The sequence below is a fragment of the Lithobates pipiens genome, unplaced genomic scaffold, assembly GCF_037356315.1.
Source record: "Lithobates pipiens isolate NorthernLeopardFrog02 unplaced genomic scaffold, aLitPip1_a1.2 Scaffold_19, whole genome shotgun sequence".
NCBI classification, from domain to species: Eukaryota; Metazoa; Chordata; class Amphibia; order Anura; family Ranidae; genus Lithobates; species Lithobates pipiens.
Genome location: NW_027507764.1, coordinates 178,186,687 through 178,207,400, shown reverse-complemented (window position 1 = coordinate 178,207,400; position 20,714 = coordinate 178,186,687). Strand labels below are relative to the sequence as shown.

General features: G+C 41.3%; 1 protein-coding gene across 2 annotated transcripts in view; it reads left to right on the top strand.

Annotated features, from left to right (window-relative positions):
• The window catches only part of CPNE4 (copine 4), a 660,573-nt gene that overhangs the window by 527,333 nt on the left and 112,526 nt on the right, over positions 1-20,714 (top strand). For both annotated transcript variants that reach the window (XM_077491511.1, XM_077491512.1), the window contains exon 10: positions 16,053-16,112. In XM_077491511.1, the coding sequence (XP_077347637.1) occupies positions 16,053-16,112 (60 nt within the window). The remainder of the gene's footprint in view (positions 1-16,052; positions 16,113-20,714) is intronic.

Below are 20,714 nucleotides of genomic sequence, written 5' to 3'. Positions count from 1 at the left end.
AGCGGGCCAGTAAAACAGCATCTGGGTCCGCAAAAAGATCTTTTTGCGGACCCAGATGCTGTTTTACTGGCCCGCAGATGCAGACGTGAGTTGGACGCCCAGCCTTGAAATTAATTATAATAATCAAATTACCTTGTCAATTTTTATCTAATAATTCAATTCATCATATTTTTATATTTATATATGATTTGCAGAATTATTCCATGTTGCATGCTCCTGATGAGCGGTTGGAATACCGCGAAACGCGTAGAGCCGTTAGCCATTATCCTTTATCTCAACCTTGGAATATCAAGATTTATATGATTCTCTCCGTTTTATCATTTATTATTTACGCATTGTTTATCGATTTTTGAATCTATTATTCACTTACCATGGTTATCCTGTCCATTTTGGGTTCAACCACAGTAGGATACGTTTATACTTGCATTTACTGCTTTTTGTGTTTTATGCGAATGTGTATTGGATTGTAATTTACCGTGTAATATTAGTCCATGAGTTATTGTGTGGAGGCTGTATGCCCAGAGCATTTTAGAGGTTGATGCTCAAAATGTTTGTATAACATATCATGGACTTTATAAAATAAATATCATAGTCACTTGACTTACTCCTTTACTGATGTGTGCTTCATTTAAAGTCCCAATTCTGTTCTCTCCCTTAGCATATATTACTTTGTTATCTTAAGTAATGAGAAAGTTATTGCCAAATAGACAGGCCCCTAGTGGAAATGTAAAAATTGCTCTGGTCCATAAGGAGTTTAAAGGTATGAGACTTGAACTCTCAGGTGTGAACACCAGCTTTCAACAATTCTAAAACAACTTATAACAAGTATGAACTTGCAGCTACTCTATATCCTGAACAACAAAGTAATTTGTTGTAAGAAGGTGGTTAAGTTTAGCACATATGCAGAAACAGGTACAAATGATGGAAAAACTATGGACATTAGGAATCTAAGAAAGTGTCACCAAACTGTAAGGTTGACATCTTCGCTTAATGCCTTTGCGGAACTCACAAGAAAGGTGTTTATATCTGTTCCCACGAGATTGATTTTCTAAATGGAAATAGAATGTTCACTTTGCAAGGTAAGGTGGACTTTGCAAGAGAATTGGCTGCAGAGCTTAGTGAATGTGGTGAAGTTTCACTTTGCAAAGAATACCAAATCACATGTAAGGAAAATTTAAAATAAATGCATTTTTGCAATTTTAATTAAAGTCAGCAGAGAGAGCTTCATCTCATTCACTAAGCTCTAGGAAAATTCCCTTGCAAAATGAACATTGTATTTGGGTTTAGTAAATCAACCCCATGTGTCTTTTAAAAATAGGAAGCTTGTTTCGCATTTTTAGGTTTTTAGCGTTCATTCTGCTTCTGTTTTGGTGGCATAGCATACTAGCTCATTATGAATTACTTACTTGAGAACGAATCCCCCGCAGCCATCCTCGCTTCCCCCTCAGGCCGCCGACGTGTCGCCCCGGGGCTTGCTTCTAAAATTCTGAATACAAGAAGCTCTCTGTAGAACATATATGCTGTTTTTTTTATTGTTATAATGTGTTTAAGAAAGCATATCAAACAGATGTAAAGGCAATCTTTAGTTGTGGTACCTATGAAGGTATCTTTTGATGTGGACTGGTGAAATGCTAACTTTGGGATTACATTTGTGCCATCTTTGTGCATGAAGCCTATTTCATGTCTCGTCAAGCTATTTTCCTATTCATTAGTGTTTTCATGGTGTAATTTAATCAGTGGTGGCTGTTGTTGTTTTTTTTGGGGGGGGGTGGCAGCCCCCCCCCCCAAAATGGAGCGGCACTACTCCCCCCCCCACAGCACTAACACACTCCCCCACCCGCTGTCCTTACCTTGGATGCGAGCAGTGAGAGCGTAGCGGGCTCAGGGAAAGCTGTCCTCTCCTGGAGCAGCTTCCGCGGTGTCTCCTCTCTCCTCCTCTCGGCACTAGGTATCCAATTGCCAGTTGTTTTGGCCAATCGGCAAACAGGTTTCATACTTGCTTCCCAATTGGCCGGGAGGAGGATCAGTGTAAATACACCTGTGTGGGCTCCAGACACAATGCTCAGTATCCCGAACCCACCCTATTTTGAAGCCTATCAGTGCTTAAAAAAAAAAACCCCTGGCCGCTGTAATTCATATGCCTGGTGTCCCAAAAGGGGGGCGAACACTTAAATAGTGGGTGGCCATGGCAGCAGTGGATAGATTTATGCTATGCATGAATCTATCCATTATACATATAAGGGGCGATGAGGATAGGGGGTGCAGCACTCCTAATGGACGGGCAGCCCCTGCTTTTAATACTAAACTAACTGCGAAAGTTCATAATTAAAGTTATGAGACATCATATGATTAGTTTTATTCCTTACATCTGCACTACCTGTAAATGTAGAATCAAGTAGATTGGCAGCTTACAGATGGTATACACTCGGGACTTGGTTATCTAAGTGCAGTACAGTATGCTTGTGAGATTCTAAAAAACATGCCCAAAGATAACAAATATGCTCTAGCAAGCACTCTTTTATAGAGCAATTAAATTTTCACTAGTAGGAAATAATGTAGAGTAGAGTCATTTGTTAGACTCATGTTACTGTCTTGACAAAATCTTAATGTCCTTTTTCTTCAATACAGCTGTTCCTCCCATATAAAGAGTGGGGCTTTCTATTGTATTCTTTGCTCTATGGGAAATTATGTCTTAAAGAAACACTTCTAAATCGCCTCTGATCATTTTGCAATCGTATTTACCATTTTTATTTCAACGCCATTTTTTTTTTCCAAGAGATATGACAGTTATGGATTTATAGGCCACAATTAATGTTCTCATTAATCTTTCAGACAGTCTATAAATATATATGTAACCCTTCTTTGGCCTGACCTAGAAAAAATATTCTTCAATTCCCAGTGATGTGGTAGAATTTAATATGGTAGTCTCGTAGGGTTAAATATAATAAAACAGTTCACTAACTTCATGACTGTACATTGGATTTCATATTACTGTAGACTATGCTGTACAAAGTATGGATGTAGAATTCATTGAACTGTTCCTTACTATTTGAAGCATAAGTAAATCTTTGTTAACTAAAGACTGACAGTAATAGGGATTTGCTATGAATTGAAAGAAGTGAAAAGCAGATGTGCTGTCTGTAGCAACCAATCAGACTCCAACTATTATATATAACTATATGTTATATACTTATAGAAGCCAGCCAAAATGCCAGCTGGCATGGATCTGCTCCAAAATCAATGCATTTGGGGATTTTGTTTTTCTTTTTACTGTACTTGCAGCTTTACTCATTGCCTTCTTGAGAGTTAAAGATAGAATTAAAAGTTATTGGAGAATTTATATTTTTATGCAGCTCACGTGGGTTGATTTATGAAAGGTAAATACCCTGTTCATTTTGGAAGTGAAGTTGTACTTTGCACCAGAGCTTAGTATAAGTGATAAAGTTTCACTTTGCAAAGCATACCCAATTAAAACAATGCATTTTTGCTCACAATTGATTTGATTATGGAAGTCAGCAGAGCTTCACCACATTGATTGGGATCTGGGGGAAATTTCTCTGGCAAAGAACAACTTCCATTGCGAAGTGTACAGTCTGTTTGCCTTCAGTAAATCAACCCCTATGTATATACCTCTTCTTTTGATTTTGCTTCTCTTGTATAGTAGTGAGCAGACTCTTGAATCTGGCTTGTCATGGATTATAGTCGCTAGACAGCGGTACATATGGATTGATTTACCAAAAGGAAATAGATTGTTCACTTTCTAGGAGAGTTTTACTTTAAATAAGTTTCCTCAAAACTTAGTGAATGCGGTGAAGCCCTGCCGACTTGCTTCATCCAGTTATGCTTAAACAAAAATGCCTTTCCTGACAGACTCCATGGCAGACTACGTGTGGGTTAACCCCGCCTTCTCTCCAATGCTATAGGACCCCACTCCCATAAATTTGAGCTCACCACTAGAGACTGCATTCCTTTTTTGTCCTCCTCTTTGAACCTACAAACAATGCACTTACGTTTTTCAGACGTCCAAATCGATCGAAGTTGTTGCCGGGCATATGTCTTAGTGGTGTGAAGATAGCCCAGGGCCCAGCCATGAGCGGGTGTGCGGCTCCAGGCCCCTATGTCCAGTGTTGGGGATGGCCTTTTGTATGCCCAGGCAAGGAAGCAGTGGATCGGCTGTCAGGTCTGAAGATTTATCTTTCCTCCATGGCAGAAATTTTTTGTATGTGATCTTCTGTCTCCCCCTCACGTCCCCTCTTTCCTGCAAATTTTTTCTTTTGCTTTTGGTTCTGCAAGGTGCGTTCCAGGACACAGCTTCCTCTTCTGGGTTGCGGCCCAGTGCACTGCGCGATCCTTGGGCAAAACCGTTTATGCGCAGGTGCGGATGGGGCACAGTGGTGATGTCATTACCGCAGGAAATTTAAATCCCTGTCAGCTCCTGTCATATTGGGGATTCCTGTGGGCAACTTGCTACAGCTCCTCCATGCACCAGGCTTCCAGATGAAGGTAAGCTCCATCCTGGGACTATGGTGCAGGGTGAGGAGTGGTCTGAGATGGCTCTTAAAGGGGAAGCTACACTGCATTTGCATTTCTTTCTTCTAGGACAAGTAAGCGTTCCTACAAAGCTGCAGGATCATCACCTATTCATCCGCCAGGTTGCTATGGACCAGTCACTGCCTCATGCGGCCAACCCACATGCTCTAGGTACGTGAGGTGTGAGAAGGGGGGGCCACGTCCACACTGGTATGTCATGTCCACACCGCTAAAGTCCTGTTTTATTTGCTTCTCTTTTAGCCCTTCCAGGTCAGACAGTTAGTTTACTGTCAGAAACAACAGGGACCTAGCCAGGCCGCAACATCAACCTTCCTGATCCAGGTCTAGACGTGATTCTCCATCTAGGACCCACCAGCAGAGGAGATGTTCCCATTCCTCCTCCAGACAGAGGAGATGTTCCCATTCCTCCTCCAGACAGAGAAGATGTTCCAATTCCTCCTCCAGACACCACACCCACTGCTATGACAGCCGCACTGATCACAGAGCCTGCTGGGGATGTGAGACACGAGTCCCGGAGGGCAAGTCAATGTGTGATTCATGTTATGCCCAGTCAGTTGGGGAAAAAGAGACGGAATACCAACAAATGGAGGCTCTTGTTGATTGGGTGGTGCAGCAATCCCTAGGAGTGGGATAAAACCCGCACACAGAGCCAGTCTACTGCTCTATCTGGCTCCCTGGCTGACTGCTCAGGAGGATCCGAGACCATTCCAGCCTTATAATGCCTCCCCCAGCTCTTCAGATAGCGAATTGGAGGGAGATGATTTTGTCGGTGGCATTTGGCTTCACCCTTGTTTCCCCACTAATTAAGGGGGTCAAACAGGTCCTTAAGTGGGATGATCCTTCCATTGCTCTGGCTAAGCAAAGAAAGTTCTTTAAGCACCTGGGGAAGGAACGTTCCGTCTTCCGGTTCCTTTCTGAATTGAAGGATATCATTGACGAGGAGTGGATTAAGATAGACAAGAAGACTTCTATGTCAAGTAAAACCTCCAGATTATACCCTTCAAGGCAGAGGAAGTGAAATATCTGGAAAATGCACCTCTTGTAGATGCAGCATTGATGCGACTGACCAAACACGTCACTCTTCCTTTAGAGGACACTGTATCCTTCAAGGACAGGCTTAAGAGGAGGATAGACCAATACCTCAACAGAATTTATGAGCTAGCTGGTATGACTTGCAAACCTGCCTTGCCCTGGCGGCTACGTCCAAGGCTATGGGAGCCTGGACAAAAAATGTAGACTCCGTGCTCAAGGGCGTTTCAGAAGATCTGGCCAGGGGCTCAGCAGTCCAGGAATTGAAACCGGCAGCGGCCTTCCTGGGGGAAGCTTCTATCGATCTGATCCACCTGTTGTCCCAGACTATGCTATCCTTGGTCACAGCTAAGCAGGCCTAATGGTTGCTCCCTTCTCTGATCCAGCATCTAAGCAGGCCTGTGTAGGATCCCCTTTGAAGGGCCCTTATTGTTTGGTAACAGGCTGGATAGCGCCATAGCCCGAGCCATGGATGGGAAATCGGGTTTCCTGCCCCAGGATAGGTGTTTGTTAGGTCAAAAGAAGCCTCAGCGCAGAAGATGCAGTACTGAGCATTCAAGGGGAGCCCAGTTGAGATTTCAGAAGGAATTGGATCAGAGGTCAGACATCCTTCCAAAAGTCTGCTAAAAGCCAGGCATCCAGTGGACGAGAGCCGGCTAAGTCTTTTTGAGATTGGGCCTGCCCAGGTGGATCGGGAGAGCATCTGCTTCTCTTCCGGCACGTCCGGGTGGCCTCAGTCTCGGACTACTGGACCTTCAAGACGGTCTCCATAGGCCACACATGGTTCTTCACCAGTACACCTCCTCTCAACTTTATCTCCACCCTGCTTCCATGGTCAGAAAGAATAAAGCAGGTGTTACGGACCTATGTGGATTCACTGATAGTACAAAGAGCCGTGGTGCCTGTCCTGACAGGTGAAGAGTTTAAGGGGGTATACTCCCCTCTCTTTCTGGTGCAGAAGAAAAACGGTTCATGGCGCCCTGTGATAGACTTAACTTACCTAAACAAGTTTATAAAATACGAAAGATTCAAAATGGAGACTTTATCTACCGTCCAACAAGCTGTGCAGCCAGGCTATTGGCTAATCTCAATTGACTTAAAAGATGCCTTTTTTTCATGTGCCTGTGGCAGAAGATACTAAATACCTCTGATTCAGGGTTGGGCAAGAACATCTACAGTTCACTTGCCTTCCTATTGGGTTGACAACCTCACCCTGAGTCTTTTCAAAAGTTCTTCTGGCTGTAGTGGCCCTCATCGGAACAAAAGGGATACGGTTGTACCACTATCTCAACGACCTCCTGCTACTGTCCTATTACAAGAAGCAGCTATTGATCAACAGAGAGCAGGTTATTACCACACTGCTCGAGCTTGGTTGGCTCCTAAACTTAGAGAAATGCCATCTGGAACCAGTTCAGTGCCTGGTATACCTAGAGGCCCAGTTTGACCTGGTGGAAACCACCATCTCTCTCCCAGTGAAGAAGATCCCATTCACCCGATGGAGAATCTCACAGGCTTTGAGCCCCTCACACATAAAGGCCTCACAGTGCCATAGAAAAATTATCGGCACAATGGTCTCTATGACCCTCATAATCAAATGGTCCCCTGTGGAGGTTATGCCCTTTCCAGACAGGGTTTCTCTGTCAGTGGTGCTCAGGGGACGGCAATCAGTCCATTCACTTAACCTCAATGATGAGAAACAACCTCTTCTGGTGACTTTAACACAGAATTCTGCTCCCCTGCCACTCCATTGCCTTCTTTTCATGAGTCACTATGGGCAGCCGACTCCAAGCCGAACAGGCCATGGTTTCCCCTCCTGACCCAGCTCAACTTCCGGGACCCAGTGCCTCTTCCTCCCAGGCTGGACCTTCTTTCTCAAGGGCAGATCTGCCCCCGTGTCCGGCATCACTAAGACTGATGGTCTGGTTCTTGAGAGGCAAAGGCTGTAATTTTTCAGGTGCACTTCAAGAGTGATTTCCACCCTCATGAGCTTGAGAAAATCGAGCATAAATAAAGTCTGAGAGGATATGGGCCAAGTTCATTGAATCCTCATCCTCTATGGGCAGATCGTTCAGGTATACAGGAGTCCAGGATATCCTTGGTTTCCTCCAATCCGGCCTAGATCTGTCTCTATCCATCAGCTCTCAAGTTCAAGTCTCAGCTCTGTCAGCCTTCTCTGGAACATCATGGGCCATCCACCCTTTAATCTGGCAGTTCTTTCATGGGGCGACAAAACTCAGGCAACAAAGAAGACCTAGAATCCCCAAATGGGATCCTTCTCTTGTTTTTGGCTCGCTGACTGGTCCCAGTACCGCAGGATCTGCTCCGCTTTCTATCAAAGATTTTTCTGCAAAGTTGCCTTCCTAGTTGCCATTACTTTGGTCAAAAGGGTTTTCGGAGATCGGGTCCTTGGGTCATGATGAACCTTTCCTGACTTTCTTTCCAGGCAGGGTAGTCCTCAGCTCTATGCTCGGCTCAAACCAGAAAGTTACGTCAGTTTTCCATGGGAACCAAGAAATTGTCCTACCTACATTCAGGACCCCGGGGTCCTCTGAAGTTCATCCTCTGGATGTGAGAGAAATACTGAAGGAATACCTTCAAGTTACTTCCTCCTTTAGATGCTCCGACTACCTGTTTATCTTGCACTCAGGCAATAACAGAGGAAAGCGAGCTTCGTTCATAAAATTGCGGTCTGGATCGTCCAGTCCATCCAGCAAGCTTATAGAGCTAAAGGCTTGGCTCCTTTCAGAGGCGGTGATGGCACATTCCACCAGGGGTATGGTGGCCTTGTGGGCAACAGCCCGGCATGCGGCTCCAGACATCTGTAAATTGGCCTCTTGAGCCTCCATTAATACCTTTATGTCACAATTTTTACATAGAGCCTGTGTCTCTATCTTCTGTGAGATTTGGTTTAAGAATCCTGTCAGTTGATGGGCTAAATTAAATTTCTTTTGATCAGCATACCCACCTGTGTGGACTGGCTAGTCTGCCATGGAGTCTGTCAGGAGAATGGAAAATGTATTATCAATACTTACCGTAATTTTCCTTTCCTGATGGATTATATAGCAAACGGAGTTCCCAGCCATTGGTCAAAGAGTTGCTAGTTATGGAATGCAGTCTCTAGTGGTGAGCTCAAATTTATGGAAGTGGAGTCTTATAGCATTGGAGAGAAGGCGGGGTTAACCCGCACATAGTCTGCCATGGAGTCCATCAGGAAAGGAAAATTATCGTAAGTATTGATAATACATTTTCTGTTTTTTTTGCATGCCTTGCATATGATTGGGTTTTCTTTTCAGATGGAAATTTCATCACATTCACTAAGTTTTGGTGAAAATTACCATGCCATGTGCAACGTCACTTGCAACGTGAACAGCCTATTTGCTTTTAGTAAATCAACCTATTCGTTTATATCGCAGCTGTAGCATAACGTAACTAAAAGTGGATGACCTACCAATCGGTATACTGAGAGGTACTGGTTAATTAGTTCAGATGCAAATAAACTACATACAAAAATAATTACACTGTTCTAACATGCTTTGCATTAATACATAACTTAAGACAAAACTTTTTTTAGAACACCTATTAGTTTTTTTTTATTATTAAAATCTCCCAGATGGGACACAGATGGCAAAAAAAACTGACAGAGGTTATAACCCTCCCTTACTCTATCCAAAAAAAAAATAATGTTTTGCCTATAACAGGAATTTTTGGTTTATTTACATTGCAATACATGTTAAAGATGACCAGGTTTATTAATCTGCCCCCTCTCTGTACACGGCATACCCAAAATAGACCTTTCCCCCTTTCACAAAATAAAATCACATAAGGATGCTGATATGAAATCATCTTACATCCTGGAAAAACGACATCACCAGAAACTTCCTGGGAAATCTTGTCTGTTAACTTCAAAATCTGTGCACTGTCACTTATTCCATGGGGCAGACCCAGAGTTCCAGGAATTAAGAGGTTATATAATTATCTGCCCTTCATGAAAACAGCCCCATGAGAAGAACAGAGAAGAAAAGAAAAATAAGTTTTGTAAGGAATAAAAAGCCTGTAAGTATCTGATTGTAAATTGCCATTTTCAAACATTTCTGAAGGTGCATTTGTTGTAGGTTTCTAAATAAAAGGTGAAAAGTGAAAATATAATGCCAACAATTCCAGGGTAAACTGAAATATTTAGAGCTGAACTACAGAGCAACGTTTGGTATCCTACACAAAAATTGAAAAAAAAAACAGTTGGTGCTAGAAAAGTGTGTAGCTTTATACATTTTAACCACTTCAGCCCTGGAAGGATTTACCCCCTTCCTGAGCAAGCCCTTTTTTGCAATACGGCACTGCAACGCTTTAACTGACAATTGCTCGGTAATGCGACATTGTACCCGAACAAAATTGACGTCCTTTTTTCCCCACAAATTGAGCTTTCTTTTGGTAGTATTTGATCACCTCTGCGTTTTTTATTTTTTGTGCTATAAACAAAAAAAGAGCGACAATTTGGAAAAAAAATATGTAATTTTTGCTATAATAAATATACCCCAAAAAAATATAAAAAAAATAATTTTTTCCTCAGTTTAGGCCAATATATATTCTACATATTTTTGGTAAAAAATAAAATAAAAATAAGCATACAGTATATTGATTGGTTTGCTCAAAAGTTATCGCGTCTACAAAATAGGGGCTAGATTCATGCCATTTTTTAATTATAATCATTTTTTATTAGTAATGGCGGTTCTCTGCGATTTTTATCATGGTTGCGACATTGCGGTGGACAGATCGGACACTTCTGACACTATTTTGGGACCATTGACATTTATACAGCGATCACTGCTAAAAATATCCACTGATTACTGTGTAAATATAATTGGCTGGGAAGGGGTTAAGCACTAGGGGGCGATCAAGGGGTTAACTGTGTTCCCTCGGCATGTTCTAAATGTAGTGGGAATGGGATCACTAGAACATGACATAGATCGCTGCTCCCGATCACTGGGAGCAGTAGTTTCCTGTCATGTTGCTAGGCAGAACAAGGAAATGACTTGGTTACATAGGCATCTCCCCATTCTGCCTCTCAGTGCCACGATCGTGTGCCACCGGCAGACAACAAGTCCGCAGGCACACTCCCACGGCGTGCGCGCCACTGATGACAAGGTGATGTATGGGTACGTGGTTTTGCGCACATGTGCCACTTTGCCGACATATATCGGCATAAGCTGGATGGCAAGTGGTTAAGGCTTCTAGGCAGAAGGACAAAGCTATTTAATATTAAACACAGGTAGTTCTAGGTGCGACTTAAGTTATATAATGTTACAGCTTCATTCAAGAAGAAAAATAAACATAGTTATTTGACTAAAATGCGTTGTTTTTTTCCTCCTTCCACAAAGGTAGAAGGCCAAGTTGGGAAGTCAGCTGTAAATTTGGAAGGGTTCTTAGATATAAAATGAGCAGTCCATATGGCATTAACATTTTCTGTTCTATCGTGACTTGTTCCATTTTCATGATGTCATTAAGGCTTTCAACCCAAAACACTCCGGTAGGAACCACTTGGGTTTTCTAGTATTTTGGGATAAGCTGCTGCTATAATACAGTATACAGTCAGATCAATAAATATTGGGACATCAACATCAATTCTAATATTTATGGCTCTATACACCACCACAATGGATTGAAATGATGCAAAGAAGATGTGCTTTAACTGCAGACTTTCAGCTTTAATTTGAGGGTATTTACATCCAAATCAGGTGAACGGTGTAGGAATTACAACAGTATGTATATGTGCCTCCCACTTTTTAAGGGACCAAAAGTAATGGGACAATTGGCTACTCAGCTATTCCATGGCCAGGTGTGTGTTTTTCCCTCATTATCCCATTTACAAGGAGCATATAAAAGGTCCAGAGTTCATTTTAAGTGTGCTATTTGCATTTGGAATCTGTTGCTGTCAACTCTCAATATGAGACCCAAAGAGCGGTCACTATCAGTGAAGAAAGCCATCATTAGGCTGAAAAAAAAAACACATCATGTAGAAAGAAAAAACATTAGGTGTGGCCAAATCAACTGTTTGGAACATCCTTAAAAAGAAATAATGCACTGGTGAGCTCAGCAACACCAAAGGACTCGGAAGACCACAGAAAACAACTGTGGTGGATGACCGAAGAATTCTTTCCCTGGTGAAGAAAACACCCATCACAACAGTTGGCCAGATCAAGAACACTCTCCAGGAGGTAGGTGTATGTGTGTCAAAGTCAACAATCAAGAGAAGACTTTGCCAGGTTAGAGTTTGCCAAACAACATCTAAACAAGCCTTCACAGTTCTGGAACAACATCCTATAGACAAATGAGACCAAGATGAACTTGTACCAGAGTGATGGGAAGAGAAGAGTATGGAGAAGGAAAGAAACTGCTCATGATCCAAAGCATACCACCTCATCAGTGAAGCATGGTCTTGGTAGTGTCATGGCGTGGGCATGTATGGCTGCCAATGGAACTGGTTCTTTTGTATTTATTGATGATGTGACTGTTCACAAAAGCAGCAGGATGAATTCTGAAGTGTTTCGGGCAATATTATCTGCTCATATTCAGCAAAATGCTTCAGAACTCATTGGATGGCTCTTCACAGTTCAGACGGACAATGACCTGAAGCATACAACGAAAGCAACCAAAGAGTTTTTTAAGTGAAAGAAGTGGAATGTTATGCAATGGCCAAGTCAATCACCTGACCTGAATCCGATTGAGCATGCATTGCACTTGCGGAAGACAAAACTCGAGGGAAATGCCCCAATAACAAGCAGGAACTGAAGACAGTTTCAGTAGAGGCCTGGCAGAGCATCACCAGGGATGAAACCCAGTGTCTGGTGATGTCTATGCGTTTCAGACTTCAGGCTGTAATTGTCTGCAAAGGATTTTCAACTAAGTATTAAAAAGTGAAAGTTTGATGGATGATTGTTAATCTGTACCATTACTTTTGGTCCCTTAAAAAGTGGAAGGCACATATACAAACTGTTGTAATTCCTACACTGTTCACCTGATTTGGATGTAAATTAAAGCTGAAAGTCTGATGTTAAAGCACATCTTGTTTGTTTCATTTCAAATCCATTGTGGCGGTGTATTGAGCCAAAAAGATTAGCATTGTGTCGATGTCCCAATATTTATGAACCTGAATATATATTGCTATAATATATAGAGATTTCATGTTGCTTAAAACAAGATCATCTGGCAAAACCATAGTCAATTGTATCACAAAGCAAAATCAGATTAGGTTGTTTATGAAGTAGAAGAATCATATTTAGGTTATCATCTGTTCCATTCCCTTTATTTCAATGTCATGTTTTTATTTTTTATTTTTTGCTGTGGAGAACAATACATCTATATTTCTTTATTGTCATCCTCTGTTACTTTATATAAAATAAAACTATGTGGACCATAAAATAATGTGATAAAACAATGTTTCTCACCAATGCATCACTGCATTGTGTTTACAGCAGCTTCCAGCTTCCAAAAGTTTGGAGTTTAAAGAGGAACTTCCCCTTATTATAAAAAATGACAAGGCACCTTTAAAAATGTTTAGTAATGGCAATACACAAACAGACCAACTAAATCGCACACTCATATGCAGACCTGCCTCTGCTGGTACCTCAGCATAGTATTATGAAGGCGTGGAAAACATATAATATAGTGGAAATCACACCCTAATATGTAAACAAAACTGTGATAAAACAGTCCATGTGATAGAGTCCCAAAAATATATAATAAAGTTGAAAAACTCTTCTGTGGAAATAAGTTGCTCCAATGTGTGCCACACAGCAATTAATAAACCGTGATTTAATACCACCACCACCTCTAGGTGAATTGCCTGCTTACCACAGGAAAGGACCTTTCACGCCTTTGGTACATAGATCTTTAATAATCGTGAGAAGAGACAACTGCTGTATCCTGGGCCCTCTGCAGTCCTCCTTGCATACAATGGAAACTACTCCTTAGAAGTTGCTAAGAGCATAAGACAGGAATTCATAGCGTAATTTTGCTTGAATATATACGTTTTTATTTAACATATGTGAAAATGCCCATTCACCTTATCTACATTTTGTAACATCACTTAAAATAAATTGTATACCAAGAGCTTGCCTCCTCAATGCTTCATCCAGGTATACGAGACACCCGAAGTGACGTCAATGGCTTCACCCGATGCAACGCGTCAGTCGGAGACAATAGCGTAACTTCCGGTGTCTCGTATACCCAGAAGAAGTGGTGACGAGACAAGCTCTTGGTTTACAACTTATTTTAAGCAATGTTACAAGATGTTGGTAATGCGAGTGGGCATTTCACATATGTTAAATAAAAATGCCTACATTTAAACAATATTGCGCTATGAATTCCGCTCTTATGCTCTGAACTTCTAAAGGGGCCGTTTCCATTGTATGCAAGGGGGACTGCAGAGGACAAAGGATACGACGGTTGTCTTTTCTCATGAGGGTTGAAGATCTATGTACCAAAGGCATGATTTGACCCATTGGGTCTTTTCCTGAGGTGAGCAGGCAATTCACCTAGATGTGGCAGTGGTTTTTAAATCACTGTTTATTAATTGCTGTGTGGCACACATTGGAGCAAGTTCTTTCCACAGAATAGTCTTTCAGCTTTATTATATATCTTTGGGACTCTATCACCTGGACTGTGTTTTCCAAAGTTTTGTTTTCATATTAGGGTGTGATTTACACTATATTATATGTTTCCCATAATATTATGCTGCGGTGCCAGCAGGGGCAGGTCTGCATATGAGTGCGATTTAGTTTAATATATATATATATATATATATATATATATATATATATATATATATAGTGCCTTGCGAAAGTATTCGGCCCCCTTGAACTTTTCAACCTTTTGCCACATTTCAGGCTTCAAACATAAAGATATAAAATTGTATTTTTTTGTGAAGAATCACCAACAAGTGGGACACAATTGTGAAGTGGAACGAAATCTATCGGATTATTTAAACTTTTCTAGCAAATAAAAAACTGAAAAGTGGTGCGTGCAAAATTATTCGGCCCCTTTACTTTCAGTGCAGCAGCGAGGATCTCTGAAATATCCAATGTTGTCCTAAATGACTGATGGTGATAAATAGAATCCACCTGTGTGTAATCAAGTCTCTGTATAAATGCACCTGCTCTGTGATAGTCTCAGGGTTCTGTTGAAAGCGCAGAGAGCATCATGAAGACCAAGGAACACACCAGGCAGGTCCGTAATACTGTCGTGGAGAAGTACATTATCTGACAATTTGTTCAATTTTTTTGGTGTGAGATCACTACTCAAAGGTTGCAGCTGTTTCAATTTAACACTAATTTAGGAGCAATCGTATCACTCACTACATACATAGCAGCGCACAAGTATTCTATATACAAATCCACAAACAGAAACATAAAAATAATTGAATAACTGAGTTATCTTTTCCTTCACATTATTCTCATTGTGGCCATTTTTACTAAGGGCAGATGACTACATCTCCCGTTACTTCCTTAAAGTCTTCCTAGAACTCTGGCTCTGCATCCTGGAATATGTGAAAGGAAGTTTCTAGGATGCAGATGTAAGGCCAGGGTAACATCACCAGTGCCTTAAAGAAACCAGGATTTGGAAAACCAGTAATTGTAAGTTAAAGCAACTAATAAATGTAAGATGATTTCATATCAGCATGCAGAGCTATGTTCTGTGAAAGGGGAGAAATGTCCACTTGAAGGGATGCCCCTTATTGGTTAATTTACAATAATAAGGATGATTTCTTTAAAAACAGGATCATTTTAAAACACATTTTAAAGAGGAGTTTCCATGTGAAAAAAAAATTACAAATACTGCAGCTGCTGACTTTTAATAATCGGACACTTACCTGTTCCAGGGTCCATCGACGTGGGCGGTCAAAGCTCCGCTCGTCCCCTCTTCTGCTCGGCTGCACCGGCATTGCAACTGTGGGCACCCACTGCGCATGCACGAGCGGCGTCACGCGCCGTGATTGGCCACACAGTCATCTGGGACCTGTCACGTGTCCCAGATGACTGACAGGAGGGAGGGGGCAGAGCTGAGCCCTTCCTGTGCCGAGAGAAAGTGATGTCACCAGCCCAGGCACTAAAGGAGGCAGACTACGAGGGACCCCCTAGCAATAGGCATTTAGAGGTAAGTTAAAAAAAAAATCCAAATGCTTTTTTTTTTAGGAATTTTAATCATTTTTTTTGTGTGCAGCATTAAGTGCAGCATTTCTGATAGAAATTAGTTATCCTTTTGTTGTAGAATTTACTCTCTTCTCAAATTATAATTTATCTAGTAAATAGAATTCATAGATGAGAACTGATAATAGCACTATTGCTGCCTGTTTTTATGTAATTTTTATGTCCCACTGTCACTTTATTCTCTATTTAGCTTCTGTTTTTACATAATTAATTATGTAAATGAAAATTAGATATTCTCATTTGATTAGCATTTATTTCATTTTCTTCCAGATTCACAAAATGCATTCATTTTTAGACTATATCATGGGTGGATGTCAAATCCAGTTTACAGTAAGTTGTGTTTTTCTTTTTTAATGTTTAGCATAAATGACAAACCAGGGAGTAAAAACTGTCAGTAAAAATATTATAAAGTGGTTTTGACATACATATGGTTTAATCAGAAGTGGGGATATAAATGTGGAATTCTGTTTGCTAAATTTTAAACATATTCCCTATCCCTAGAATAGAAAGAAGTTATTTTTGCTTTCTGCAAAGTACATGCTGGAATATTTGTTAAGTAGCTATCAGGTTTACCTGATCGAATTGTAGCATTTATATTATTAATTATATCTATAAATAAATCAAATATAAATTAAAGTGATTGTAAACCCATAATTATTTTTTAAAAAAAATAATAAACATGTTATATTGACCTGTTATATTTGCGCTCCGCTCAAAGTAGAGGTGAACGCATATTCCTGTGACCCAGAGCATAGGGTGCAGGCTTGTCCTGATACTAATTCAGAGGGCTGGTAAATGTACAGAGGAAAGGGTCACTGCTTCTCCCGGCCATGCCCCATGACTAAGCACTGGTGGGTGGGGTGAAATGCATCAGGGTGTGTGGTTTGGTGGAGATATGTAGACTGAGGCTGCTCCTTAGCATTTATTCACCTGGGCAGGTTGGGAGTAGTGGTGATCCATTCCACTATACATGTTATACTTACCTGTTGAGTAATGGATTTGCAGAGAGCAGCCCGATCCTCCTCTTCTTGGGTCCCTTGCTGCCGCTCCTGGCTCCTACCCCCCTCCGCGCAAAATGCCCACTATAGCAAACTAAGTTTTATGGGGTCACTCGTTCTGAGCCAACTCTGTGTGTCCATATACATACAAATCGCATCTTGGCCCCACCCCCCCGCTCCCTCCTCACTGGCTGTGAATCACTCTGAACCCATGAGGAGGGAGAGAGCCACTGCTCTCGTGTACAGTGCTGGATCAAGATTGGGTTTAGGTAAGTATAAGTCGGGGAGGGGGGGCTGAGTAAGGGAGCTGCACTCAGAATGAACATATTAGGGTAAAAATCCTTAAGCTTTTAGAACCCTTTTAAGTCATATGCAGTATTGCAGTGAATTAAAGCCCAACTCTGGGAAAATGATCCCCTTGCAGAGGAGCTGCTTGGTTTTTGTCTAGGGGAGAGGAGAAGAGTTTTATATACCTGATCCTCCACTCCCCCTACAGATGGTGCTCTCCCATGCTCCGGTGGTGGACTGTCCCTTGGCGTAATCACATCTAAAGCAAGGCTATGGACCCTGCTTTGGTCTTAATGATGTCAGGACCCTAGACCACTGGAGCGTGGAGGAGAAGAAGCTGCAAGGAACGGTCTAGCTGCACCGAGAAGTGGCGGTTCAGAGGTAAGTAATTGTTTTTTGTTCCCCTAAACCAAAATAAGCAAGTAACTATTTGCAGTACAGGCACAGCCTCACTGCAATGGAACATTTTTTAGTTGCCCAGTTTGGGCTATAATTATTGGCCGCATGGATTTTTGACTGCAACATCTATAAGGTTACATTCATACCTGTGTATTTTAGGTGCAGTGTGCTTTAGCTGCATCATACATGTACTACTGTTCATACAGATGGAAGGTGCATTGTGCTGCATAACAATATAATAAAACAGAATTTCTTTTAAACTCACCTCACCCTCAGAGCACTTAAATGGATACATATGATTGCCCTCTAAAGTAATTTAATATCTACATGACTCCAATCTGTAAGGTGCCTTGAGCTGAGAAAATGGTCCCCTTCATTCTATTGCGCACACTCCAAGTTCTGAGAGTGGTCACCGATAGCTGGTGGTCTCAGCGGGGTCTCCTCTTATATGGTAACCATGACAGCCAGACATGGGGATGGCATGACATTTGTTCACAAATGAACCTGCGAGCTGTAGCTGTGACTGTGCCTCTCTCTGGGTGCACAAAAAACGATTTAGGTATTTAGGTAGTCAAATTAATGCTTAACCGCTTCAGCCCTGAAAGATTTTACCCCCTTCCTGACAAGAGCACTTTTTGCGATTCAGCACTGTGTTGCTTTAAATGACAATTGTGTGGTTGTGCAATTCTTCGATATATATTTGGTAAAATAAGCGCATATTGATTGGTGTGCGCAAAAGTTAAAGCGTCTACAAAATAGGGGATAGTTTTATAGCATTTTTATTATTATTTTTTTTTATTAGTAATGGCGGTGATCTGTGATTTTTATCAGGACTGCGACATTATGACACTATTTTGGGACTATTGTCATTTATACGGCGATCAGTGCGATCCGGCAGGGAAGGGATTAACCACTAAGGGGTGATTAAGGGGTTAAGGGTGTCTTAGGGAGTGATTCTAACTATGGGGGGTGGGCTTCAACTCCGATGACAGGGAGCAGTGATCTCTGTCATGACACAAGGCTGAACGTGGAAATGCCTTGTTTACATAGGCACTTCTCCGGTCTGCGGCTCTGTGACATGATCACCGGGAGACTGGAGGTCATCGAGTCTGCTGGTCCCGTGGGCACAGCCATGCTGTACGCAGCGCATTTGCGCCTGCTCTCCCCGCCTTCTAAAAGGGGACGTACAGGTACGCCCATTTGCCCACCATTGTCACTGTGCAGACGTATATCGGCGTGCAGCGGTTGACAAGTGGCTACCTCCAGCCACAAAAGCTTTAATTTGCATATATTTCTAAATAGCCACAATGGGTATAATTCCATTTTGTGTGCATATAATGCATTTGCAAAACCAATAAAAAAAAAAAAAAACTTTTAAAAGATATGCTATACATAACTGGTGCAGAGAGCAGAGCTGTGGGAGGGACCCAACAGGCCCACCTACTACACAGGAGGAGGCGGGTGGAGACAACAAAACCCATGGATTTTTTCCGACGGATGTTGACTCAAACTTGTCTTGCATACACACGGTCACACAAAGTTGATCGGAAATTGCGAACGTCAAAAATGCGGTGACGTACAACGCATACGACGAGCCAAGAAAAATGAAGTTCAATAGCCAGTGTGGCTCTCCTGCTTGATACCGAGCATGCGTTGAACTTCAGAAAGTTTGAGAACCAGATCTTAAATTTTGTGCGATTGAATTTCCAATGGAAAATGTCCGATGGAGCCTACACGGTCAGAATTTCCGACAAAAAGCTCCCATCAAACATTTTCCGACCGTGTGTACGGGGCATAAGGCATAGCTCTCAACTCTCCCTGATTTCAAGGGACTGTCCCTGATTTCGAGCAATGTCCCTCTGTCCCTCTTTCCTCCTCATTTGTCCCTCATTTTGAGCAGATCTATATAGTTGTATATAAAATGCACTTTTTATCTTTCAAAAAGTGTTCCCCAGCGCTAAACCTTTCATCCAAGTTCTAGATTGCTGCATTTGTACATTTTAAAAGCCAATATAAAGGAATAATAGTGGTAAAAAAAAGTCCTTGAGGATTTAATTAACCTTTTTTTTAAATGTATTCTCCTGTAAGGGGGTGTGGCAGGGGGCATGTCCTATGCCTATATACATTCGTTAGTAGATGTCCCTCATTCCCATCTCAAAATGTTGGGAGGTATGTCTAATGCTAGGTCTGCTTCAAAGAGTCTTTGCAAAATGGTCTACTGTGTTTTAGACTAAATCACTGTAATTCAAATAGCTGTTCAGATATTACTATAAATGACTGTGCAGGAAGTTACCCTAATGAATGGAGATATCTGAAAAGTAGCTATATTTGCAGATAAAATTGCACTGTGAGAGCATTGAATTCTTCTTTGTAGCACATTGCTTGCATAGACAATTTATTTAAAATTTTACTGTTAAGGAACGGCACAGTTGTATGGTAATAGAAGAAGAAGCAGCTGCGCAGAACAGGGCGTTTGATGAGAAAAATAACTAGGGTGATAAGCAAAGGTTTCTGAAGAGCCTGTAAAGACATTCCCGCTAATTTAAAGCATTAATGAGAACTTCTTCACTGTCATGCTGTGCTCTCCAGTTGCTCTATTGTGCGCGTACAGTTTGCGGTAATAATAACTAACTATTAAGCACACCACTAATGTGCCCATTTTGTTTCAGGAGTCTTCCTAAAGCTTTTATGTTAAAAAGAATTTGATCAATATTAGTGATTCCAGAGACATTCCAGATCCTAGCCATTAATGGATGTTTTCATCCTAGTGAAGGGTCTCCAGCTGTGTGCAATGTGCTATATAACAACACAGAAACCGGCTACTTTTTTTTCTTGTTGCTTGCAAAACTTGAGACGCCTTGATTAAAAGGAATATTTCTGGTGAACAGCAAACCTGAAAAATAGATTATAAATTGTATACAAACAAAGAAAGCACATTTGTCTAATATGGGTATTGAGATAAGAACTATAAGGGGAATCGGAAGTGTGGATTCTGTTTTTATTGATAGGAAAAAGTGTAAAGCTGGCCAGACACTAGTAGAATTTTGTTTGAAATTTTTAATTTGAAGAAGGTTGGTTTGATTTTCTAATCATTAGTGGGGTCAAATCATTTTTTTTCTCAAACAAATTTCTAACAGAGTCCACTTGTTTCTAAATTTAATGTTAAAAGCAAATTAAATGTTTAAGTACTTTTGAACGATATCTGTCAAGTCATTAGAAGTACTGAGAATTTGCATACTAATGTTCG